General features: G+C 47.2%; 1 protein-coding gene across 11 annotated transcripts in view; it reads right to left on the bottom strand.

Moving 5' to 3' along the window:
- dlg1 (MAGUK family member discs large 1) overlaps window positions 1-25,709 on the bottom strand; it is a 540,041-nt gene extending 514,332 nt beyond the window's left edge. For 2 of the 11 annotated variants that reach the window (XM_077658726.1, XM_077658727.1), the window contains exons 1-3: window positions 25,051-25,699; window positions 22,663-22,794; window positions 11,096-11,232 (exon numbers count right to left, since the gene is read on the bottom strand). In XM_077658726.1, the coding sequence (XP_077514852.1) occupies window positions 11,096-11,232; window positions 22,663-22,794; window positions 25,051-25,054 (273 nt within the window). In that variant the 5' untranslated portion in view covers window positions 25,055-25,699. Of the gene's footprint in view, window positions 1-11,095; window positions 11,233-22,662; window positions 22,795-25,050 lie in introns of all 11 variants that reach the window. The other 9 variants (XM_077658733.1, XM_077658734.1, XM_077658730.1 and 6 more) reach the window with 6 other exon arrangements.
- Between the last annotated feature and the right edge of the window lie 430 nt (window positions 25,710-26,139).

Below are 26,139 nucleotides of genomic sequence, written 5' to 3'. Positions count from 1 at the left end.
AAACCGAAACCAAGCTAAACTTGATGCCACGAAGGCCGAGCTATTTGGCGGAGTGACACAGTTATGGACATTCTGCCCCAGCAGCTTTCCCTTCACTGCTAGGGAAAGTTGTCGCCGAGTGTTGCACATGACGGCAATAATGTAACAAGTCAAACTGAAATAGAATCAGGAGATTTGAGACTAGGCAAGAAATATAATTTCTGCACTCCAGTTGTCATTTCTTGCTTGACAACAACCACTGCAAAGCACTGCAGAGGACATAACCCCCTACCCCTCTACACTTCGCAAATCCTAAAGACTACAAGGGGGATGATGCCACAAAGTGGTGTAATGTGTCATTTAGTCCTAAGGATAGCTTGTGTTGGCGGTACAGAAACTGCGAGAAGGTCCCATTTTTCACATTATGGAAACATACAGTAGCGCTCATCATCAAAAATGGGCTGAACGGAATCTTCAGTGACGTACTGAGCTGCTGGAAGATAGTACTGCAATGTATCTGGAGAATATGAAGCATATCTTCAAGCATGCAAGCCCACAATGTCACAAGAAAAGAAGCTGTGCCTCCTTGCATGCGGTGTGAAGGAACAACATTTCTCTAGGCTTGAGAAACGCACCTCAGAGAAAATCACAAAGCTCCTGACAGAAGCTACCAGTCTGAAGAAGACAGCAAAGCAAAGTTCTATTATGCAAGACCGGCAAGAAAATGGCACTCTGGTTTTCGACAAGTTCGCTGCCTTCAGAAGCAACACTGCTGCTTAGAAGAAAGTGGTCCATTCTACAGTGTACACTGGGCTCCAGAAGCTATACAGTGTGTCCCAGATTGCACTTAGCTCCACCACAAGTGTTATCCACGAGCAAGTACAGGAAACATTCAGGGCCCAGTCATCAAGCAAACTAACACAAAGACTGATGTTGCCAACAGACTACTATCAACCAACTTTCGCAAAGGCCCTCCCACTGCAGCACTGCACAGGCGCTGTTCATTCAAGCCCCTCCTAAAGAGCCACTACCATCAGCACAGCCTGTACAGCATAATGAAAACAGATGGAGACCAAAGTAGAAAGCAGGCACATTGACCACTCTGGAAACCATAAAATGGAGACAGATATCTTGTGCTCCTGCTGCAGCCAAGCAAGTCACATTTACCTGCACTGCCCAAAATGCAAAATCAAGCAACAAAGTTTTTCTACCAATTGTCCTAGGCTCCAATTTGGCAAAGAATGACCAGCAATCAAACAGCTCCTTACTCAGCAGTGAATGCCCTAACTTTAGCTAATGAAATAACCCTCGCCACCATCAAAGCCACTTTCACTATGTCAGGAGTGTCACAAGCAGCAATGGAATGACTGCTGAGTCCCTATAGGGAAAGCTGAACAAAGTAATTTTTAAGGGGAGACTGAGTACAAACCGCCGCGTGAAGGACCCCTGCATCAATGTAACGAGGAACAGTGCAATGACAACAATGTCAACATATGAACTTCTGCAGCAGCTTTCACTAGACATATCAACGGCCACAGATGGTCACATGGTATATTGATCGCTGGCACAGATTACTCCATCCTGAGAGGTGATCTGGTGACACTTTTCAAGAAAGTCCCGACATCACAGTCTGGAATGCACATCTATGTGGCAAGCAGACATCTAGTCACTTATATTGGCATGCACATAGAAAGTGTTTGAGGATCTGTGTATGCCATCAACTGCTTGTTCTGTGAGTCAGCTCTTGCAAATTAATTCTTGGAGCCAGCTCCCTCCTATCATCGAGTTCCTAGAGTGCACAGCCCCCTTTCCAGCAGAAAAAGCCACAGACAGCCACAGTGGCACCTCACATAGCACAAAACCCTGCATTACTGTTAAGAGAGTCATTGTCCTTTCACGTGATTGTTCTATGTTGCACTAACATTTACCGACGAATATGCCCCAACTCACTTAGAAAAAGTTTTACAAGAGAGTCATACTACCACATCAGGCTTTTGTGTTCGTTGAAATCATACATAATGAATACTGTTGCCAGAGACAACTCTTTATTGTGCATAAAGCATGTGTGCAGCCTGCAGTCTAACTAAGGTTCATGGTGGCCAGTCTTAGCATCATCGCAAACATTAACGTAAAACTTGAGCACTTTTCCAAGATACCAACATAGCAGTGATATAGCAGATAGATGTTTCCATACATTGTGCGTCAGAAGCCGTGAGGCAAACTAAAACATCCCTTGACAACACAGACGTATATTCTGAGAGGACTAAGCAAGACTGCATTTATTCCAAGATTCTTTTCCAATCACCCAATGACTGTTCGAAACCAAATCAGCATGCTGCACGGCATGTTTGGCCTTTATGTTTGCAGCGAGTACATGATAATGCAGAGAAGGTGCATCAACAAACTTCAATGGAACCTTTTATGACTTGCCAATCATGAATCACGATTGTCTGCATAGACACCAACTTTTACAGAGCATCGATGCAAACCTCCCTCAACCAGAGGCTACGCTCAACTCATTATAACAATTTTTGTCCACTGTTCAACAACTGATGTCCAACTGTGAAAAACAAAAAACTACTGAGTTACGATTGGTTGAGTCACATTCTGGAAAAAGTTGTAAAAATGGTGACTACAGTGACCTCAGTGGGTTTGAGTATATTTTGCATACACTCTAAGGTGTTGGACAACAACCTACCATTATCTGAAAAATACATATACAGTTAAAACTCGATCTAAAGAAACCCGGTTTTACAAAGTTCCCAATCTAACGAACTAATTTTAATTCCCCAGCAGATACCCATAGCGTTCAATGTTCTTGTCAATTCGAAATAACAACACTAACTTGACCACATAACCCCACAACAGCGCAACTGGGAATGACTGGCAACCATGCAGTGGGATGGCAAGTGAAGCAGTAATGCGTACCATGTTGAAGCTTGAATTGACGAAGCTGATCAAACAAGTGTTTGATTTGGCGTAATCCACAACCTGCTCTTTAGACACTCTGTTAGATTACAAAAGAACAGTGCCAATTCCTGTATCAGTGCAAAGTACAACAGGTGCCACCTCATCTAAATGGTAGATGCTGGTGTTGAAGAGAGTTCGCCTAAGGGCTTGGAAGGCATGTTCACATTCTATGGAGCACCCAGAATATGTACAGAAGCCAAGAACTTGCCAAGTACAGGGGATACAATTGTGGCAAATTTCCATGCAAGGCGATGGAAGTAAAATGCCAGACCAACAAGAAAGCTACAGAAGTCTTTCTGATGCCACATCACACCACGGGGTCCTATATATTGTGTTCAGTGACAACAGCAATACATTTCTTCGCTATATCCCCGAGGAAGTATTCTGCATCAAAAACAACATCCATAACACTTTTTCTAGCTACCACCCTCAGACCAACGATCTCATAGAGTGGTTTCGTAGAGCAGTTCCATCATGCACAGTCCGATGGGATATTCATAATCTGCCCTGACCAAACTATCTGGGACAACACTCTTCCTTTTGTTACACCCGCCTACAGCACTGCCATTCAGTGTACCACTGGCTACAGCAATTCCTTCCTCATCTATGGACAAGTTCCCTCTCCTTCCAACACCACCTCTTCTTCTCTTCTGTCTACCAATCTGCATCTCTGGGCGAACAGCTTGTTTCAAAAGTGGCCTACTCTTGCCACCTTGCCCACATCAATACCAATGCTGCCAAGCAAGAATGCAAGCACTACAGTGACTAGCAAGACTGCATAACACCCCATTGCCCTGGCAATGGAGTCCTGATATGAACTTGCATTCCTGGAAGTTTCTACACTGCTTCCTTGGGCCCTGCACAGTAACTGAACCGATATCTACTATTAACTAAGGCAGTGTTCCTTCACACCATCACAGATTGCCACTAACGTGCTATAGAGGCTGTTGTGAGCACGGCCACGTCGCTTCTGAACGTAGCCAGAACAAATGGCCGGCGTATTTGTTTTGGTGTGTGTGTGCTTGCCGCTCAGCGGCGATGAACAAGAGACCCCCCCCCCCAAACAGCAGCTACAGGGGCATAGAGGCTGTGTGTGTGTGCGCGGGCCGTTCCTGCATGCCATGGAATCAGTCGTGTGCGCTGGGTGAGGATCTGGAGAAACAACCAGCAGCCGAAGCAAAGCACTGGCCTCCCCCACCCCGGGTGGGTGTCATCCGATCTGGGAGCAGCGGACACCTGCGTAACAGCCACCGGGTCTCAGCAGCCGAAAAACAACTGGTAAAAGAGAGAGAGACCAAGAGCCCGCTGGCGAGGAGGACCCCAAGGGGGGGAAGAAAAGGCTCGAGAAAAGGTACCTGACGGTGGAGACGAAGAGGAGAACGGTTTTTAACACCGTGCAGAAAGGCCGCGCCCTGAAAGCAATGTGGTGTCACCATAACTGTACATAATGCAAATAAATTCTGCTGTAATCTGAAATTTTCATTTCTTCATGGTTATGGCTTTGTCGGGAGGTGAGAAAGGACAGGAGGAACCTGCCTGACCGAGACTATGTATGTCTCGCAACTCAAAACATACACTACCCATAGGACGACTTCACTTCAGGATGCAGCCAAATCAGCCATTTACCTGCAGGTGGGGGCAATTTGTGTATAAAGCAAGCCTTAGCCTATTCCATTTCTACATTTCATCACCACCAAAACTAGTCTCCATTGTATCTGCTGCATGCAGCAGGCTGAGCTTCTTCGGATTTAAGATGTACAGCTGGCTCGCCTGGCTGCGGTTTTTAAACATAGCAAATATATCTTGCCAGTATTCACTTTAGTGCAAACCTTGACAACTCATGAAACAGCTTGACTCCTTGCTGCAGCTCGTCTATGTCTGTGGGCACGACTTTTCCAACCTTTTTTTCGAAGCGTCTGGAGCTGTCTTCACGAAGTCAATGATGCCAACTACAATATTTGCAATCCCTGCTGGATAGAATGGCAAGGCCATTTTGTGCCTAAAAAAAAGGATCACTTTTTAAAAGCAAGAAATAAATATAGATGTCACTGTGTAATGCTGCAGCTTATTTTTTTTCCCACTCGACAGAATGTTTTATTAAAGGATACTGCAGCTGAGTTTTCGTTGCAGAATCAGGTTCGAATGATAAAGAAATAATTAATCGGGCATAAAGGTATTTTTTAGGAGAATAGGGCTTCTATGCCGTGAGCATAAAAGTGTGTGCCGCGTGTAAATTCTTAAAATTTTTGGACCAACAATTTTATCTCTATGAAATAGAGAGTTCCAATTATATGCGCACAAATTTTAACAGTTTCCTAAATAGTAAAATCTTACGCATGTCTGAAAGGATTAAAATAAGACAGCACAGCAAGCAAAGGAAACAAAACTAAAAGCTTTGAAATTACGAGGCAAGAGAAGCGTAGCGCAAACTGTAGAACAACTGCAAGATGATGACATTCTAGCTAAGCTTAAAAAGGAAGAAATAAACATGAGAAGGAATGTAATGTGGAGAAGATATGTTTTCTGATCTACCGGAGTTAAAGGGCTGGTACCAAGGGAAAGGAAATGCAGGACAGGAAAGCAAAGAATCCAAAGAAGTCAGCACAAAATAAAGACAACTGGAAAACACTGGAAGAATCCTTTGCCCTGGAGTAGACTTTACCAGGCTAATCGTGACAATGAAGGCAGTTTTCAGCATTTAGATTATGAGTAGTGGCCAATGGTAATCCAGGTTGGAGGACAAGTACTAATGACTTCATACAACGCTCTCATTGCATTCAAGATGAGCCGAGGTCAGCCAAGCACATCCCAAGGCTAGCAGGTTCTGTTTTCAGAAATCTACATCTGAAGACAAAAGCATACACATCCATCCCACTGCGAAACAGCATGAAGTTACACCTTGTCACACTTTCTTCGAACCTAGGCTATGCCAAATGGTAAAATTCAGAAATGGGAATCAATTCGTGAACGAGCAAACATACATGAGTAGAGCTATGACCAAAATGAGAGAGAAGGCATCCTATTGTCACATGGCCTTATTGTGGTGGTTGTCAATGCTAGAGTGTCCAATGCTTGTTGCACCTACGCACACACAACATCTACAGTGGTCGCTACATGAGGCTGGGGTAAAGATAGTAGCAGCCAACACAGCTCGTCCTGAACAGCCTCAAAGATAAATCCTGCAGGTTGTCCCCAGTTGTAGCTGTCCTGTCTGGATGGCTTGAAGAGAGGATGTGGAGCAGTTGTTCGTATTGGCAAGCTCATGCATCCATGGTCTTCTCAATCGGGGATGCTTCGCTGGCAAACTCTGCAACAGTCTTTGGTGGATTTTTACTAGGATAGCAAAAAGCTGCTCTCTGACACCTCCCATTAAAAAGCTCGCCTGCTTATCTTCACTCATACCTGGGTCGACATGTAAGAAATGACGCTTCGTTTTCTTGACATAGACAGCCATCGTCCCGTTTTGATTTTGAGAGCGCAACTGTGGTAACAGCTCCTCTTTTTGTTTTCGCAGGACATTAGTGAACATCTTCTGTGACTCCCTTTCAAAGAAATCCCAAGTTGGCAAAGACTTTTCGTGGTTCTCATACTCTATCCATGCTGGGCCTTCTTTCACAAAAAAAAAAATGTGCTTTAGTTTTGCTCAGTCATCCCAGTTGTTGAAGCACTGCTTGAATGGCCAAAACCAGAGAAAGCACTCGCCTGTTTGGGAGCTTGATTTGTGGAAATATGGGGGGACAAAGCCTTCAGCCCCGCCCGCACTCCCACTCCGCGGATGCAGCGTTCCCGCTCGCTAACCGCGGAGGGGTTCGTGCTCGAGGGACAAAGGGAAGGGACGACACAGCGTTAACACTCATATGCTATTTATTACACTTGCAATTAATACACAGAGTGGGCCAGCTAGCTTCAAAACATCAACGAGGCATTCCTCGGAAATAGAAGGCTACGTAAGAAGGACTTCCGACTTACCGGCTGGGGCAGGGGCGCGACTTCAGAGGTATCGGCGGCGAACGTTTGTATGCGCCGATAATGGCGGCCGGGTTTTCCCGTGCGCGCTGCATTCTTGGGGCAAAGCCATTCCCTAGCATTTGCTGGGGAAGGCGGTCAGAGCGCGCGTTTGCTGCGCTCGCTTCGCTGCCTGGAACCAGAAGTCCAGCGGCAAGGCACAACGGATCCCCGTGCGCCTGCCGCGGAAGGTGACAAGAGCATGCGGCTCCAACCGCTCACCACGCTGGCCGGATCCCGAAGGGCCTCTCTCCGGTTCCGCAGAATTCCGCGTAACCTACGAGGTGGCGCTCCCGTCGCCGTTCCCTTTCCCCCATGAGGGAGACTTCCCTCCTCGCCCAGCCGGGGGCTGTCCGTCCCGACGGCCGACGATGAAGATGGGCCGCATCGAAACGGAGGGGGGAAACAGGTTCTCCACATCCCTCCCTCCTTAAATGTCGGCCTACGGTTGAACCCGTCCATGGATGCCATCGACGAAGGGGCCACGAGCGTTGCGATGATGACTGCAAGACAGCTCGTACAGTAGGGGTGCCGGGGTCATCCGATGAGCAGCAAGGTCACCGGGCACCCGTCCTTTGTTGGAAGGTAGAGGGGCTGGCCCCCCTCTCGTAGCCGCTGCAAACTGCTCGCCGGAGACTGTGCAGCTCGATGACTCATGGCCGCAAGGCAGCAGGCAGAGACCCATACAATGGACAGCAGGCCGGGGCAGCTTCTCTTCAACTCTGCATATCGCTCCTAGGATCTCCAAAAGTTTGCAGCAAAAACAGTGGAGACCGCGTAAACTCACCATTTGGTAAAATGCGGAGTAATGCAAGTGCCAAACAATCCTATCCGGCACCGCCCAAACGCTCGGTTCATTTGAACATAGCTGGCTCTCTTCGGACGAAGCACATTCGCGGTTCGCTTTACGGCATGGTGATGTTAAGCTCACTTGAGCTGCGTTAGCGTCTCTGGTTCCGCGAAATTATAAATTCGCTTCGCAGCCCAAAAAGTAAGTTCGTTCGAACAAAGTCAACTTTCTGTAGTTGAGCGAGACCTCTCGGCTCTAGCGAGGTTAAATATACAACAAGCAAGCCCGTTTGCGCGTGCTTGTGCCACGGTACGTCTGTGTCCTCCCAAAAGCGACAGGCAGCTCCCGAAGAGCCTTAGGCCTACTCGCTCTTACACTTCCGGGTGCCAACAAAGGGCCAAGGACAATAGCTAGAACACAACGCCACGAGGAGATACGTTTCTGCCAAGGTGACCCTAACGCGAACGGCGCCTACCGCTTCCCGCGGTGTCGCAGCGCCCCGGTGCTTTTCCTGTAATCACGACTGCAATCCAAAACAGCTGACTACGGCACCCGGCTCCCAGAGCCAAAGAGACAGAACAGAGAATATTTACAACTATGTACAAGAAAAATCGGGCCACCCTCCAGGCTTCCGCATTCACTCGCTTCTGGCTTGCTGTTCTCCGTGGGCGTCTCGGTCTCGCTCTCCATGAGCGGACCTCGTAGGTTCACCTTCCACAGGTGTACCGATGAAGTGCTCATCAAAAGCTTAGCATGCACAGCAATCCTCCCATGCTACTATTACGCTCATCTCGCTGTCAAGAAAGCGTCTTCGCCTTGCTAGCAACTCCGAATTCGGTTCAGGCCTAACGCTGTTGCAAATCCGGGCGGGCATTCCACGAACCGAACTGACTGCCGTCCCTCGTCCCAAGAGCTTGCCACACGTTGGGACGCCATTGTGGAAATATGGGGGGACAAAGCCTTTCGCCCCGCCCGCACTCCCACTCCGCAGATGCAGCGTTCCCGCTCGCTAACCGCGGAGGGGTTCGTGCTCGAGGGACAAAGGGAAGGGACGACACAGCGTTAACACTCATATGCTATTTATTACACTTGCAATTAATACACAGAGTGGGCCAGCTAGCTTCAAAACATCAACGAGGCATTCCTCGGAAATAGAAGGCTACGTAAGAAGGACTTCCGACTTACCGGCTGGGGCAGGGGCGCGACTTCGGAGGTATCGGCGGCGAACGTTTGTATGCGCCGATAATGGCGGCCGGGTTTTCCCGTGCGCGCTGCATTCTTGGGGCAAAGCCATTCCCTAGCATTTGCTGGGGAAGGCGGTCAGAGCGCGCGTTTGCTGCGCTCGCTTCGCTGCCTGGAACCAGAAGTCCAGTGGCAAGGCACAACGGATCCCCGTGCGCCTGCCGCGGAAGGTGACGAGAGCGTGCGGCTCCAACCGCTCACCACGCTGGCCGGATCCCGAAGGGCCTCTCTCCGGTTCCGCAGAATTCCGCGTAACCTACGAGGTGGCGCTCCCGTCGCCGTTCCCTTTCCCCCATGAGGGAGACTTCCCTCCTCGCCCAGCCGGGGGCTGTCCGTCCCGACGGCCGACGATGAAGATGGGCCGCATCGAAACGGAGGGGGGAAACAGGTTCTCCACAGATTACACCTAAATATGTAGCATACCAGTGCAAACAAAAATGCATGCACTGCTTGGCCACAAACTCTCATATTTACTCCTGTATAGGTCACACTGTTTTTTCAAAATTGTGTTCCAAAGCGCAACCCTGGCAGCAAATGTAGAAAAGGAAGACATAATGATGCCAATCACCACTGCAGAAAGTCCAGTAATCTGGTCCCCTTCAAACCTTTTCAAACTATCGCATGTTTTACCACCGTTACTGTACAAAGGTGTAAGGCTCACCTTCTTTCTGAAGATGGCTGTGCAAAAGATTCTCACGTAAGGCCAATATATAAGCATAGAGCTCAATCGCATTATCACCATGCCGACCACGCACTTTGGAGTCTGTCATAAAAACAAAACTTCCAGCCGCTCAACCACACAGCAAGTCCTGCCTTCTGAACATCTATTTAACGAGCTTTCATCTAACGCGGGAAGCGGCGAAAAAATGAATGGAAGCAGACAACTTCAAAGTCACTGAAAAGTAGGTCAAGTACTGAGATAAGCAGAGAGAGTGCCTTTCGCATGCAATAACAACACCAAGCTTTCAGCGCACCCGCGGCAGATTACTGCCACAGCTCCGACATGTGGTGTGCTGTGCTGGTCGTATTGCATGTTGGCAGCTTGAACCTTCCGTCGGTTGACCAATACAACATTCCGAAATTTTTTTTTTTCTTGAATGCCAAACCCATGGATCAACCTTTACAACATATCAATCAAAACGCGAGCAAATAGAGTACTAATGTTTTCGCACACTGTATCATGACTGCAGACAATTTTCACCTACCAAATCACACGGAGAGAGCACAAATACCATGCCCTATCTTTTTCCTTATCCCCCTTTTGTTTAATCTGCACCGCAGCCTGCAAAACATGTGCAAATGTTAGCTGCCATGCCAAACGTACTGCCAAATTTGCCACACCCATCACACTTACTTTATTCCAAATGCAAGTTCACTGCAAAGGCAGCAATGTGAACAGTGGCATCAGTGAGAACAGTGCAGTTTTCGGTGCTTAATTAAGCAACTCCTATCAATGAACTCAAGTAAACCTAGAGGCCCGTGTACTGTGCAATGTCAGTGCACGTTAAAGAATCCCATGTGGTCAAAACTTCAGGAGCCCTTCACTACGGCAACCCTCATAGCCTGAGCTGCTGTGGGACGTTAAACCCCCATAAACCAAGCCATCAAGTAATCCTGATATAGCCTTCAAGTAATATTCTCCTACATGCCACAATGGCTGAGTGGCCTTGGCTGCTCCCAAGGTAGTGGGATAAAATCTCAGCCTTGGGAGCCACATTTTAATGGAAGCAAAATGCAGAAATGCCCATGTGCTGAGCGTTGTGACACACACAGAAAACCGGGTGGTCTAAACGAATTCGAAACGGCATCCCTCATAGCCCATGTGCCTCTGCAGGACGTTAAAACCCGACTCATCATACCAAGCAATATCCGCTCTGTGCAAGCGGACAGTTCAATCCTCACAAATTAATGAGGCCTAGTATTCTCACAGTGGTTTTCTTGTACTAATCAAACAGTTGAGACTTAATACAGTCTGTGCCAACACTCAGCTGAAGCTGCGCAGATATTGCAAAGTAGAGCATCACGATGCACTGTGTGGCACCACTGTGTTGTACGGTGCGTAGGCCACAGCAAGAGCAGCCTTGGTAGAAAGATAACAGGTGGCCTCACCTCTGTGCTGTTGGAATGTGTGCCTGTAATGGGAGGGCTGTTCTCCCACTTGCAGGCAATCTGCAGGGTCTCCGCAGTCTTTTGCTGAATGCTTTTCGTGTCATCCAGGAGGGTGATCTCGTAGAACTCCTGGATGTCTGCAAGGTACCAGGAGAAAATGACACAACACAATGCAGAACGAACTAGAAGAAAAATTCTGCTTGGTACTCAATATCCAAGGTCATTAAAATGGAGCAAAGCTCAAGAATTGATATTTTTGCGCTACTAAGCCCAAGAAGCTGTGTTAGAGAGACTAAGCATGTGCAAAAATGGAGACTAAGACTGAGAAACTGCAAAACACGCGTGAGAGTATGCAGGGTTAACACTCTGTTGCAGTTATAGAAAAAAACTTTTCATCAGGATGGGCTCTACTTCATGGAACTTTGTTAAGGGACTGGCAGCAGCTAGCACATATCTTTTGTCCCACATAGAAGGCTGCAGATTGTTTCTGACCAGCGTTCACTTCTGGTAAGGCATTGAACTTTGTTAAGGGACTGGCAGCAGCTAGCACATATCTTTTGTCCCACATAGAAGGCTGCAGATTGTTTCTGACCAGCGTTCACTTCTGGTAAGGCATTGAACTACGCATTAGCACTGCATCAGCCAAACAAAGCACTGTGCTACACAACACTTTGTCACATCTTAAAAATGTAGCATAGGAATTCAAAGTATACTATCTATACTGTGGTATACTCGCCCTACTGCAGAACATTACACTGCCTTTGAACGGCCAAAAGGCACAGTACAGTACAGCAATACTCAAAAGACATGAACAGACAGAGCCTCTTGCTCATACTATGCACCCAACAGTGCATGTTTGAATCAACAGCATTCAGGGTCTAAAGATGCATGCGGAAAGGATGCTCTTAGTTCCATGAGTAGAGAGAATTTAGGGTCTCTAAATATGACCCCCCCCAAGAAAACTTAATCAAAAAGTAACTTTTTGGCATAAGCCGGTATTCACACGGGGAGACCTTGGCATGGAAGGATGCGCAAGGAGCCGCCTTCCAGCGGCACTATCTGCTATGCGCCAGTTTCATACAATCGGCAGGAGGCAAGGGGGACATTTCTGTTACCATACAAACCAACAGCTAAAGTGGGACGCCACTTCAGGCTTCCCGCAGAACACAAGCTGTGATCTTGCCAGATGCAAAATGAACACCGTTCAGGCTGTGACTATGAGAAAACAAAAACAAATGCAAGGAGAGGACGTAGTTTGTGCCAGCCGAGCAAACAGTCCTCGTCTCCGCACCGAAGCAAAACCAGAAGCTGCACCACCGCTGGCCTCAGGAAGGTGACGTGTGTGCAGTTGCCCTCGCTTAGGAAGGCATTGCATCGCCAGTGTGAAAACCATTTTACCACAGAGCACCAGTGTGGTGACTCCACAGCTTGTAACAGGGCACACTTTCCCTGGCATAACGTCCCACAACCTGCGAATGTAACTGAATTATCAGCAAATTTCAATTTGTGTTGAATAAAAATGTTTAGAAATCAGTAGAAACCAAGTGTCAGCTATTGAAAACAGGTAACAAACCAGTACAGCTGCTCAGCCATTTTTACGTGTGGATTGAAGCATCTTAGCAGAAAAAGTGCATGTGCTTCAAGTTCTAGTTCTATCACTAAGGTCATGCCAGTATCGTCAGTTGATAAAACCTTCATGACATCATGTATTCTCCCATTGTTATAGGTTTTTAACAATCTTATATGTACCCTTCCTGCAATAATCCCGGATGGGATTGGCAGTATGTGTAAATAAAATAAATTACCATTTTTTTCGCACGCCAGCCAACACACTATAGTGAAAAAAGGCCCAAGAAGGAAACCAGCCACTTCCTGCACTACACATCAATGTGTCAACCAGGATGCAACTGCAAGTTCTGGCTAAATGCCATATGAACAACAAGCATATTGTCACAACACAAAAAAGTCTTCTTGTCCACAACCATCTGTGCCTTGCTTCAGTTCATACTTTACAACACAGGTGTTCTCTTCATTGCATGCCACATGTACCCTCTTTAGCAAAAGTAAGCGAGCAACGACATTTGCTTCTCAGCCCTACTGTGGAGCCCTTGGAGCACTCATATGGACCAAAAGGTCCCGAAACGTGGGGACAATGGTCCTCCTTAACTTAATGCAGGTTTAGCACTTAAAGGCTGCCATACGTGCCCAGATACATGGCTAAGCAGCAGAACCCGATGATCAGTTACTTTTGGCAAAGACGGTACACTGAAGTGAAGCAGCACTTAACCGCTGCATCCCTGCACCAGAAGTAGTATGAGGACTCCTAGCGATCTGTGAATGTTAAATAGAGAATGACCAATTCCACGTATAAGCGCATTAACCCATTAACATTATCGCGTCATAACCTTGAGGCGCAGCTTAATTGTCCCCTCCAGTCTGAACACGATAAACAATAGACAGCAGCACACGAAATTGATAACATTAGTAAGGTACTTGTACGTATCACGGGTATGTCTGGCACACAACTATGGAGGAAGCAGAATTAGTTTTTATCCACATGAATTTGCTTATGGGCACTTGAAACACAACCAAAAACTATAAGTAATGACACTAAGAATACTCAGCGAATGATCTTAGGCCTGCCAGTAAAAAAAATGCAGTTAAATGCAAAAAATTTCCTCAAATATTGACCAGAAAGGAAACACTCCTTTGCATTACCAGCAACAATTTTTCACTGTAGAACACATTGCAACACCAAAAGCTCACATCTGCTACTCACAAATAATTTTGGCACCCTGACTGCACGAGTTTGGCACAAACCAAAACTAGTAACCAAAGAATGGGAGCCAAAAATTATGCGGAAAAGGCGGAAAAAGTGCACTTGACATGGCAATGCAAATTAAGCTATTCTGCATCATGACCATCTAGCCATGACAGGTGGCACACTTCTCATCTTCAACTAAAAATGCACGTAGAGGACAAAAGAGAAAAATATCTAACCAAACCTTCCTGAAATTTCAGTTACATACAGAGATAAAAGCAGCCACTAAGAAAGGCATAACTAACGATAGGAGGTCAGAAAACCATTTCCCTGTCTATTGCCCAAAAGGCAAAGACTGCCGCATGGGAGAATTTGATGAGAGTCTGCAAAAGGTAGTCTTGATCTCATTCTATGTAAATGCACTCTTTACAAGCATATAGACCTTGCTATGGATGTCTGTGCCACTGCCCTTGATAATGACCCCAGATTGGCAGAAAGGTCTCCAACGAATGGGCAGAACTTTGCTCAGCTTCTCTGTTTCTGTCTTTCAAGCATGTGCTTCACTTTTGAGCAAGTTCCTTTGCTCCAAACAGGTTCGCAGAGAAGCCATGGGACTATCCGCCTCAGTCATTGTTGCAAAGTCTGACAATGGAAGAACTCGAGGCGTATGCATTTACCCCTTCCATGATTGCCCTCAAAGTTTTTCTGAGACACATGGACAATCATTTTCCCTAAAAAAAATGCTTTGGATTCTTTTATTTCACGCTGGAACTACATGGCACCAGCAATCCAGTCTACTTCTAAAGACGAATTCAATGGCTGATTGCCTTTCTTGGATGTACTTGACTCCAGAGAATCTTCGCAACCAATATTCAAAATTCAGAAAATTCAGACTATTCAACATTCATATTCTATTCAGTAAATAAGCTCACACCAGCCGCTACGTGCATTTCAATTCTGTTCAGCCTGTTTCTTAAAAATGTTCCGCGACTGCTTCACTTCTGCGTCGAAAAGAAAGAGTCTATAGCAAATTAGAAGATCAGGCTCATGGCTCAGAACACATACAAAGCAATTTGCCTGCTTGCAGCTATCCTGGGTATTTTACTGATTTTATGGAATTCCTTCTCACACATCCAGGATACCGTCCAATCCCAGCTACCCAAAAGCAAGTTTCAATCCCATAAATTCTAGCATATATGTTAAGCCCATATGACATACAAGCTACGCACGTGTGCTGACCCACAAGCTAAAAGATGAATTAATATATGTGAATTAATATATGTGCGCATGCGAAGGGTGTGTGCGAGGCGACAAAGAGCGTGGCGAGCACGAGGAGTAGAGAGCTGACATGTCAGAAAATCGAGGGCAGCGGAGATCAGGTCATTCAAGTGTGGAGGTGGCAGCCGTCGGACGTTGGGTCCGCGCTGCCGTGGACCTCCCTTGGATCACCGACGCAAGCCTCCTGCTTTCGCTGCAAGTGTGGAGGTGGCAGCTGATGGACTGAGGGTCCGTGTTGCCGTAAGGCACTCTTGGATAGCCTGCTTTAAGCCTCCGGCATTTCGTGACACTGTCGACAGGACCTGGATACGCTTGTTCTTTCTGCTGATGTCAAGATCTTCGGGCTGCTGACGGGAGTCCACCGGCATCTCCTTGTGTTCCTCTCCGCTCCTACCCATCTGGCTCCCTTCCGCCACTTTCTTCGGCGTAGCGCCGGCGACGCGTCGTCGCACTGCCCTGTCTGCAAGACATCCCCGCTTCACCTGGGACGCTCAGTGCCTGGTGAACACTTTCCTTTGTTCTGTAGTGTTGTACGCGTGTTGAGTTTGTGTTTTTCTTCGTGTTTTTCTTTCTTATTGGCTCTTTTCATTTAATTTATAAGTACGGTTTCGTTTTGTTTTGTTTGATCTCTTTGTTCTCTTCTCTTATTCGAACATGCGCGCAATAGCATTCCCCTTCGGAAAGTCGGGGACGCGCTACCGATCCGCGACAATTGGCGTCCACGACCGGACAAAAGCCGTTTAACTTATACTGAGGGATTTTTATTAAGAATAAGGAAACGATGAGCACGCTGAAGGAGTTAATTGAGCTAGGGAAAGAGTTGGGGTTGAAAGACGCCGAGCTGCGCACGTGGGTGGCTGCTGAGCAGAGAAGGAATGCGCAGTTCGTGCAGCCGAACACGAGGCTCAATGCGAGCATGAAAAGGCACTAGTAGAAGCCGAATGCGAGTACACGAAGGCGCAAGCAGAGGCTGAGGAGCGCAAAGCACAAGCCGAACGCGAGCATGCAAAGTTGTTAGCAGAAGCCGAACGCGTGCATGCAAAGTCGCTAGCAGAAGCTGAACAGCATAGATGGCAGCTCCAAATAAGGCTCTCAGAAGCTGGTGGGGGGCCCTGAGTAGCGGTTAGCCCACACAAGTTGATCCCGCCTTTAGACGATCGCAGGAATGACTTAGATGCATACCTCAAACGTTTTGAGCATATCACAGAAGGGCACAGCTGGCTCTCCGTGTGTTCGATTGCCTCCAGCAGATTCAATGGATTATGATAAGGCAAAACTAGCCCTGCTCCAACATTTTCGGTCCACAGCAGAGGGTTATCGCGAAAGATTTTGTGAATGTAAGCAGCTAGATAAAGAAACAGGCAAGCAATACGCAGCATGCTTGCTCAGCCTTTTCGATCGATGGGTCGAGATGTCGGGAACGGCCACAACGTACAATGATTTCTGTGACTTGGTGGTGGCCAGACAGTTCATGAGGAACTGTCATAGTCGTCTGGCGATTTTTTTTCGAGAAAGAGAGTGCAAGACGCTGAACAAAATGGCTGAGGCGGCAGACAATTTTCTAGAGGCCCAGCGGCAAAGCAACTTGTCGTCGTTCAAAGAATCGTTCGAGGTGGGCATTCCGAGAGAGAAGGATGTCGAGTAGACAGTCAGGAAAGTGCCTCATTTGTAACCGACCGGGACATAAGGCTGCCGACTGTCGCTCTAAGCCAAAACAGTTTTATTGCGTTTAATGTCGGAAAACAGGGCATGATGTAGGTTCCTGCTCAAGAAAGCATGAAAACCAGAAGCAATCATCCTGTTGTGTTCAGCCAGAGAGTGTTGCACCTGAAACTGCGTCCACAACAGCAGATAGGCTTGAACCAGCTGAGGATAAGGTGGTGGACGGACTTGTCCGGAAAAAGCCTGCAGACGCCCAACACATGCCTGTACTAGAGGGCGAGCTCCGAGGCCTACCTGTACGTGTTTTACGGGACACGGGGAGCAATACAATGGCGGTGCGGAGAGCCTTAGTGCCTGACTCGCCTCTCACCGATTCGAGATCTACGGTGTTCTTGATTGATGGCAGTAGTCTGGAAGTTCCCGAGGCAGATGTCTATATCGCTTCCCCTTATCTCGCTGGCACGGCCATGGTGAAATGCATGGAGACACCGTTGTACGATGCCATAATTAGAAATACATCGGAGGCTCGTAAGCCGTCAAATCCTGACATTAATTGGAAGAAACTGGAGGGCGTTGCTAAATTATGTCCTGGCATAGTCAATGACGAGGTCGCCAGTGAAAATGGTGAGGGCGAGGGCCCAAAATTTGTGTTGGCTGGAACGGAAGTTTCTGGACGAATGAGGGAAAGTACTGCTTTAAGCGTTGGTCCCATGAGGTTCACCAAGGAAATGTTAGCAACAGAGCAAAGAGACGATGAGTCACTGAAGGCGTGTTGGATGAAAGTAGGGAAGGTGTTCCATGGCAAGCACGGCCCTTTGCACTCGTATTCAGTGTTTGCTGTACCGCCTCTTCATCTCACCTCTGGCAGAGAGGTTCGGCAGGTAGTACTTCCAAAGTCTTGCTGATCACAGGTGTTAAGGCTTGCCCACGATAGCCCGTTGGCGGGACATCAGGGCATTAAGAAGTCTACAGATCGAGTTCTGGAAGAATTCTACTGGCCGGGAGTGCAGAAGGAGATTAAGAGGTATGTCAGGTTGTGCGACTCCTGTCAAAGGATGTGCCTGAAAGGCAAAGTAGAGAAAGCTTTGTTGGGACGCATGCCTCTTATCGACACTCCATTTGACCGGCTCGCTGTTGATATTGTCGATCCACTGTCACCCACATCAGTGAAAGGCAATAGATATATTCTCACTCTCGTCGATCTTGGCACGCGGTATCCCGACGCCATGGCTCTGCCAAAGATAGATTCAGCGATTCTGGCAGAGAGTCTGGTGATGTTTTCGCGAATAGATTTTCCGAGAGAGATCCTTTGTGACGAGGGCTCCTGTTTCACTTCCGAAATGATGAGAGAGCTCAATGATCTCTTGGCAGTGAAACATCTCAGCACGACCCCTTACCATCCAATGTGCAATGGGATGGTGGAGAAATTTAACGGCATACTCAAGCAGATGCTGCAGAAGCTCAGTCAGGAGCAGTCCAAAACCTGGGATCATTATATCGCTCCGCTTCTGTTCGCATATAGAGAGGTGCCGCAGGCGAGTCTAGGGTTTTCTTCATTTGAGTTGATATTTGGACGTCACGTGCGAGGACCGCTCGCAGAGAGCTCTGGACCAGGGAAGAGCTGGGAGAAGACACGAAGACGACCTATGGTTACGTTCTCGATCTAAGAGAACGTCTCGAGCAAACTGTGAGAGCGGCACATCAAAATTTGTTGCGTGCCCAACAGTCTCACAAGAAATACTATGATAGAAACAGCAAGAAGCGGCATTTAATGGTTGGAGATCGTGCTCTCATTCTTTTGCCGAGCAGCCACAATAAACTGCTAATGCAGCGGAAAGGTCCTTTTGTGATCTGTGGCAAAAAGAACGATGTGGATTACTGGATTGACTTGGGCCACACTAAGAAGCTCTTCCACACCAATATGCTTAAGCGAAACGAAAAGCGTGCCCCCCAAGAGACCTTGCAGGCGTCATCTTTTGTCGTACTTGAAGAAGGTGACAGGTCCGAAAACATGGGTGCTGATTGCATGAGTCGTTTCCAGATTACCGGAGGGTAATGCCCTATGTACAGTGCTACTATCCGGAGTGTTTGTAATGGCTACCTGTGCAAATGTAGTTTAGGAGTGCCTACGAGTTGTTTATTTCTCTGCGTTTTTCGGTTATGAGTTGTTCACTGTGTGAATTTTCACCTTTATGATGCAGACATGTTTAAAGTTTGTGTCTGATGTTTTGTACGGTTTTTATTGTCCCTTTTTCCAGATGTATGTTTGACCCCATGTTCTTTCTGTGTGCGTCACTATGTGCCTCCTTGTGTCACTGTGTAAAGTGCCTTTGGTGACTTCAACGGCGTGTAACCTGTCCGTTTACCACATGAACATAAGTGTTGTGTGCACCAACGGCAGTTTTTTCTATGTGGAAAAAACTTTTTCGAAGGGGGGCATTGTGAGATGCACAACAAATCTTCGGAGGATTTTTGAACGTGCTGCGTCGACAGTGGTGCGTCGTACAGCGAAGCGCTGCGCAGGCCAGCCCAGCGTTGCGTGTGTGCGCATGCAAAGAGAGTGTGCGAGGCAACGGCGACAAAGACCGTGGCGAGCCCAGCATTGCACGTGTGTGCGTGCGAAGGGTGTGTGCGAGGCAACGGCGACAAAGAGCGTGGCGAGCACGAGGAGCAGAGAGCTGACATGTCAGAAAACCGAGGTGTAAAGGAAGACAGGGCAGTGGAGATCGGGTCATTCAAGTGTGGAGGTGGCAGCCGTCGGATGTTGGGTCCGCGCTGCCGTGGATCTCCCTTGGATCACCGATGCAAGCCTCCTGCATTCTCGGCAGCCGATGGACTGAGGGTCCGTGTTGCCGTAAGACACTCTTGGATTAGCCTGCTTTAAGCCTCCGGCATTTCGTGACGCTGTCGATGGGAACTGGATACGCTTGTTCCTTCTGCTGATGCCAAGTTTTTTGGGCTGCTGATGGAAGTCCACCGGCGTCTCCCTGTGTTCCCCTCCGCTCCTACCACTACCTGGCTCTCTTCCGCCGCTTTCTTCTGCATAGCACCGGCGATGCAGTCAAAAACGTTAGCCCGATATCACAGCGATAAATTGAAGCAACATCAACAGAGTCCCACTGCAACCACCCACGTCCACCCTGTCTGCAAGACATCCCCGCTTCACCTGGGATGCTCAGTACCTGGTGAACACTTTCCTTTATTCTCTAGTGTTGTATGCCTGTTGAGTGTGTGTTTTTCTTGGTGTTTTCCTTTCTTATTGGCTCGTTTCCTTTAATTTATAAATACAGCTTTGTTTTGTTTTGTTTGATCTCTTTGTTCCAACCTGCATGCGATAACGTTCCCTTTCGAAAAGTCGGGGACGCGCTACCGATCCACAACATGCACTGTACTTAGTGATACCTTTTCACTCTGTCTTCACTACAAACGATGCTCTCATGTGGGAGCCGAAACATCATTGAATTTCCCTTTTGGATGTGCCATATTATTTCTTTTGTCAATTACAAGGTGTGTTATGCCTCTAAATTTTGCTCGTTTTGGTTTTATGGGGTTTACCGCCCCAAGACGACGCTGGCTATGAGGGACGCCGTGGTGGAGGGCTCTGGATAATTTCAACTTCCTGGAGTTCTTTGATGTGCACTGACATCACACGGTACACGGGCCTGGAGCATTTCGCCACCATCGAAATGTGGCCGCTGCAACCAGGATGAAACCCACAGAAGGTCAGAAGCCAAGCACTGTAACCACTTAGCCACAGAAGCTTCTGCCTTTCATTTTATTTCTGCATTCAGCAAGAGAAAACTGTGTTCTCTATGCCTAAAGAAGCAAATGGTACAATGTTTATAGCTCACCTATGAACAATTGCTGTGCAATTTGCAAAGAAAGTATCCTCAAATACAGAATGCCACAGCTAAAGCAGCTAGCATCAGGAGCCATTTTTTACTTCTACCATAAAATGGATTGATCCCTCAAGGAGCTCAATGATTGGTTCAAGCAGCGAAAAGCAGATGTTGCCCTCAGGTACACCGCAAAGCGTCATTGGACCAACCGTAAAGTTGGGCCCACAAAGCTACAAAAGCATGTTCAATTTGGCAACAGACAGTTCTGCTGCACTACCAGACTCAAAGGCATGCCAGTTCCTGAACATTCACTCGTAACGTCAAAACAACTTGGATGTCACTACAGTTGCGTCGCAGCTACACTCAGAAGCAGTGACCAAATAGCTGGTTCTTCTTGCTAATAAGAAAAATTACATTTCCAGACATATTTTATTAAAATGATGACAATATGTGACAATATGACAATATGACAATCTGACAATGATGACAATGTGTGACAATATGACAATGTGTTGAACATTTAGTTCAAACAAGCAGTTTACGCAACTGCAGCAAGATTCAGACTCTCTATTTCATGACTGCAGACAGTACAGCTGTGCCACTGTACTTTTCATCACAACTGAGAGCCATGACTGCTCCACTGCTTAAGCAAACTGGCGAGATTTTCGAGTCCCTCGAGGGATCAAAGTTGGGATATGATTCCCGATTACATGACTCCACACACGACAAGAGCAGTTCACTGGTCTGGAGCATTTAGTTAAACCCAAGGTGTGTCAGCTACCTCAAACTGCAAGATGTAGTAGAGTGCACTCAACACATTCCTTCAAAGAGTCCTTGAAAAGAGTGAGGTTGGCTATAATACGCTTGCATTATGTAGAGTATGGGCCATAGAGCGTTCATGCCGTGTACAAGGCCTCAAAAGCGAGCCGAACATATATTTTTAAAAATTCACGCTTCTACACCTCGTGATGACCATCGGTGCCGGTCTTTCGCCCGAATATGCGCGCAATGCGCCATGCAGCGCTCATTACGTCAGCAGCGGAGGGCATCGTTGTTCACCGTGCCAACTCTTTCTGACATCACACAGCTACTATAGCCGTAGCCGGAAGCTCCGCACCTCCCCCCACTGAGGAACTCCCACGCACGTCGGCAGCCGGCGGAGGGGCCGTGTGGGTGGGGCCGGCTGGAGAGCACCGACATTTCAGTGTGCAAAAGTGACGAGAGGAGAAAGGCGCAAAAACGCAGAAATTCAAATTTTAACTACAGATAACTCACCTTCCAAAATGCACTTAAAAAATTCTTTCTGGAGGATATTTGTGAAGCAGCGTTGTTTAACATCCTAGGCATACCACAACATTACTGAGAGCCCCTTTCAGAGCCCCTTTAAGATCTCAGGAGTGCCACTACTTTACCCAAGCTTCCAGCCAGTCAATGAACCTGGTTCCACAAGCTGCAGGTACACAGCCTCGTACAGGGTCTCACAAGGAACTTGACGCAACAGCACAAGGTACAGGCCAGCTGTCCATCTCTTTGCAGGATATGGCAAAGAGTTTCGGAATTCTTGAAGAACGCGCAACTTTTTACTGAAGTAAGTGCGCAGATGTATAACTTTCTCGTTATGTTGCAATGAAGCAGTCTAATTTTCAATTTATGACATTTAATTTTTGACATCTTTAAACTGCACTCGGTAACAACAATTACATTATGAAAGTAGCAAGGCATTGAGCTCTTCCTAAAAAAAACTGTTTCAGAGGAAACTTCCAGATGAACATCAATGTGCGTTTGTCAAGTGTGTTTCTGTGTGGGTGCCAGGCTAAGCATCTGGTTAGGATCCAAAGTGCATTTTGAGTGGCCTCGTGAGAACAATAGCAGGAAGCATTCCAAATTGGTGATGTCACCATCATACACACACCGTAAAAAAGCACATCGTCCATGTGAATGAACACAGTGAGCAAACAAGCAAGCTCTCTTTTCACACATCAGACATAACCAGAACTTAAAAGAACGAAGACAGTAAGGTCGCCTACCCAGCAAAGCCTGGAACAGCCGGCTCTTGAAGATGCGGATCACACGTTCAATGGCATTGCGCAGCTGCTTGTCCTGTGGCTTGCTCAGCTTGCTGTGGTATTCCTCCAGCAGCTCTAGAGCCCTATGGGCCTCTAAAAAATAGAAAAAATATATATATATATTAGTACACTAGGTATTAAGATATTAAGTACAGTCAAAATATAGAGGGTGCTTGTAAAAATATTTGTCATGGCATGTCTTACACAAGTTACTTTTGTTGCAGGTCTAAAAAAGATGTACATGAAGTGGTAACAAACTCACCAAATATTCTAAAATTCTAATCTGCTGGTGAGGGCTTAGTGTCGCATACACGAGATGTTACCGTCACAGGATTGGACACAACGGAAGCCTAAAATGCTCTCTCTGCAGTACTGTGGAACCACTCACGTCCTTTAAACTATTCTTGCTACATGGTCAAGATGGCCACACTTCAAACAACCATTGAGATCACCTCACCTTCCACCCCTCTCCAGACCAGACTCACGGATGCTGGTCGAGCCCAGAACACAGTAAAGGGCATTACGGTGAATTAGATGCCTGACTTTAATGCTTTTTGGTGCACATGCACTGCTTTGCCCCAGTGCATGCACTTACCGGTTGACCTCCAAGCTCACAGCTAGGCACCTACAAGTCATTTTATTACTGCATCAAGGCTAACTCCCATCTCCACTCTCTCTCATTCTCTGTCAATCCCTTGCGACTTGGATCACAAAAACTTGCTACAGGAACATGTGATGTCAAATTATGCGTTAAAAAATTAACGATACTGAAACAAATTTTGCACTTCTCTTGAGCAAAAAAAAAGCTATATCGACAAATATATACCTAATCTTTCAATTCTCTAATAACGGTTGGGAGCAACACCGTGCCATATAGGGGTTTTAATGCAAACACATGTGAAAAAAAAAACAAGTTCACAATATGGCTGTATGCTGAGACACTGAAGTTTGACTACATACATAAATCTTAGCTTCAGTACGAAATGTCTATCAATGGGACTTAAAAACCGAGGAAAGTATATATGGACAAGTAGCGCAACAATTAAAATTGTTAAGAAATGCGAATTTCGCCGTCCTTAAGTGTATTTTCTGAACTTACTTTCTCGAAAAAATGGGTATCAATGCGGTTTTTCAACAAAATGTTTTTGCTTACCGAGAGCTATCGTAACATTCCTACCCCGCCTCCTCGTAAATCCGCCTCCATGCATCAGCACAGCGAGTTTGTTTAAGGAACCGATAGGCAGCTATTATCAACACATACAATATGTTTGGAACGCCGAAATTCCTGCTACAGCAATTGCATTTCTTCTTAACCGCCTTCCCGGTATCCGAAGGCTCAGCTAGTCCCTGTGTCTGTCACAGAAAAATGACAATGACCACTCCAATATGGAAGTTCACACTTTCCAGAAGAAGAAACTAGTCACCATTAAACAAAGACGACAAGTAATAGTAACTGAACAAGCGCTACGCAAAAAGATAATAATAATAATAAACGCGCAAGGTAAGTATTCATCAAGAAATCGGATCCTCGCCAAAACAACTAAGGTGTTCTCTTTCTCGACTGTTTATAAACTAATGAAAAGAAATAGCCACCCACACGCAAATAGCTTGCACGTCACACGTATAATGGGCTGTATGCGAGAGTGCAATTATCTGCAGCTGTCAAAGTTACCACCCGTCAGTTTCTCAACTCCTGACCTGTGATGTGACGTGCGAGAGCTGCCACCACCCTACAAGGGTGAATTTCTATAACGCTTCTAGCAGCAATCTGGCAAATATGACGTATTTTATCTGCGTTTCCTATCACTAAAACGCTTATTTGGCAAATTGGAACAGCCTTTTCGACCAAGCAGTACAGCCTACTGCGGCGCCCGAAAAACCCCTGACACCTGCTCCGATCCGCATGCGTCATTGTCATTCGATCGGCAGCTCGCGGTTTGCTAACATCGCCCCCTAAGCGCGTACAATTTCACAGTAAGCCCACCAACAAGGAGAAGAATAAAAAATAAGCCGAATCATTTCCTTTTTAACACCCCTGGACAATAGAAACGTTAAGAACCGGTGCACTACTGCAACCCGGAACGTCGGCGGCGGCGCGCCCACCGCGTACGTCAAGGGCCGTGCGCGACCGATTAGTCGCGCTTCAAGCGCACCTATCTTCATCCCAGCCGCCGCTATCACTACCACCTGCCCGGCGGAGCGCAGGTGATGCGACAGAGTAGCAGCGAATCGGAGCAGCGTCAGTCAGCGATAAGCCGCAGCCTCGAGGCGCGCAACCACTGCTCGAGCCGCGGATTCGGTGGCTGCAATCGCGGGCGTGCGTGCGCCGTGCATTCCGCCGCTACTGACCCATGTTCGCTGGCCGTCGGCTGTTATCCGCTGGCTCTGCAGTGGTATCGCGCACACAAGAGAGCCTCACTGCCGAGGTGCATCGTAGAGACACAGGTCAAAACACGGCACAAACCACGCAGCCTCCTCCTCCGAGCAGAGCACAACAAATCCTGCGGCACGGAAGCGTGTTTCCCTTTTCTTTTTTTGCTTTTTTCCTGGGGAGTGACAAATCGAGGACTCAAGGCGGGAGAGGGAAGCGAAAACCCGCAAAGCTCTTCGGCGAAGTCAGTCGGACGGCGCCCTGCTCTCAGAGACCGGGGGCACGATTAATTAAGGAGAAAATTAAGCCTACAACTGAAATGATCTTACCACCTTGTTTACGGACTGGCATGGCCGTTGTCAAAGCAGCAGCCGCGGACTAGCGTCGGTATCCAGCGAGACACCTTCGTGATTCCTCCGCAAACAACCGAGGGAACAGAGCCGACTCCAGGGCAAACAACGAGGCAGCACAAAAAGGGGTAACCGCAAATTTCTGCCGAAAAACACAGCAGCAGCAAGTGGTTCTTTTCAGCACCACCGACGATAGCTGGGGATACCGCACCGCGAAATGAAATCAAACGATAGACACGCACACTCGCAGCGGCGCGGCGGCGCTACAAACCAATATGGCGGCACCCAAGTTGCCTCAGTGTCACGTGGGCATCATTGGCCAATGGGACAAAAACAATAATAATTTATTCGCTTTTCATTGGACCGCGAATCTAGGCGGCAGTTTGACTGCGGTAAAACGTGCGGGAGTTAACTGACAGTCCACGATGCTGCGGTTTGTTCGTACCTTTGCAAAACTTGGTTTTTGTTCTTTTTTACGAAACTAGTTGAGCTTTGGCAGAGGAAAGCGTCGATCTATTTTATTTTTGCTTTTCTTGAATGAGAAGTTTTAATCACTCATCATGTTAAACGATCCGCTCAATTGACGGTCTTCAAATTCGGCGCACAGACAATAATACTTACTTCGTTGACCAAATAACGTACAATTATGCTGAACTCCTTAACCTCTTTTATCCGAAAAAGTACTGAGAGTCAAAGAACACGGAGCAGTCCCGAGCA

This window comes from Amblyomma americanum, chromosome 3 (genome assembly GCF_052857255.1).
Source record: "Amblyomma americanum isolate KBUSLIRL-KWMA chromosome 3, ASM5285725v1, whole genome shotgun sequence".
Classification (NCBI taxonomy): Eukaryota; Metazoa; Arthropoda; class Arachnida; order Ixodida; family Ixodidae; genus Amblyomma; species Amblyomma americanum.
Note: the sequence above shows the minus strand (reverse complement) of the source record. Positions and strands in the feature narration are given on the sequence as shown.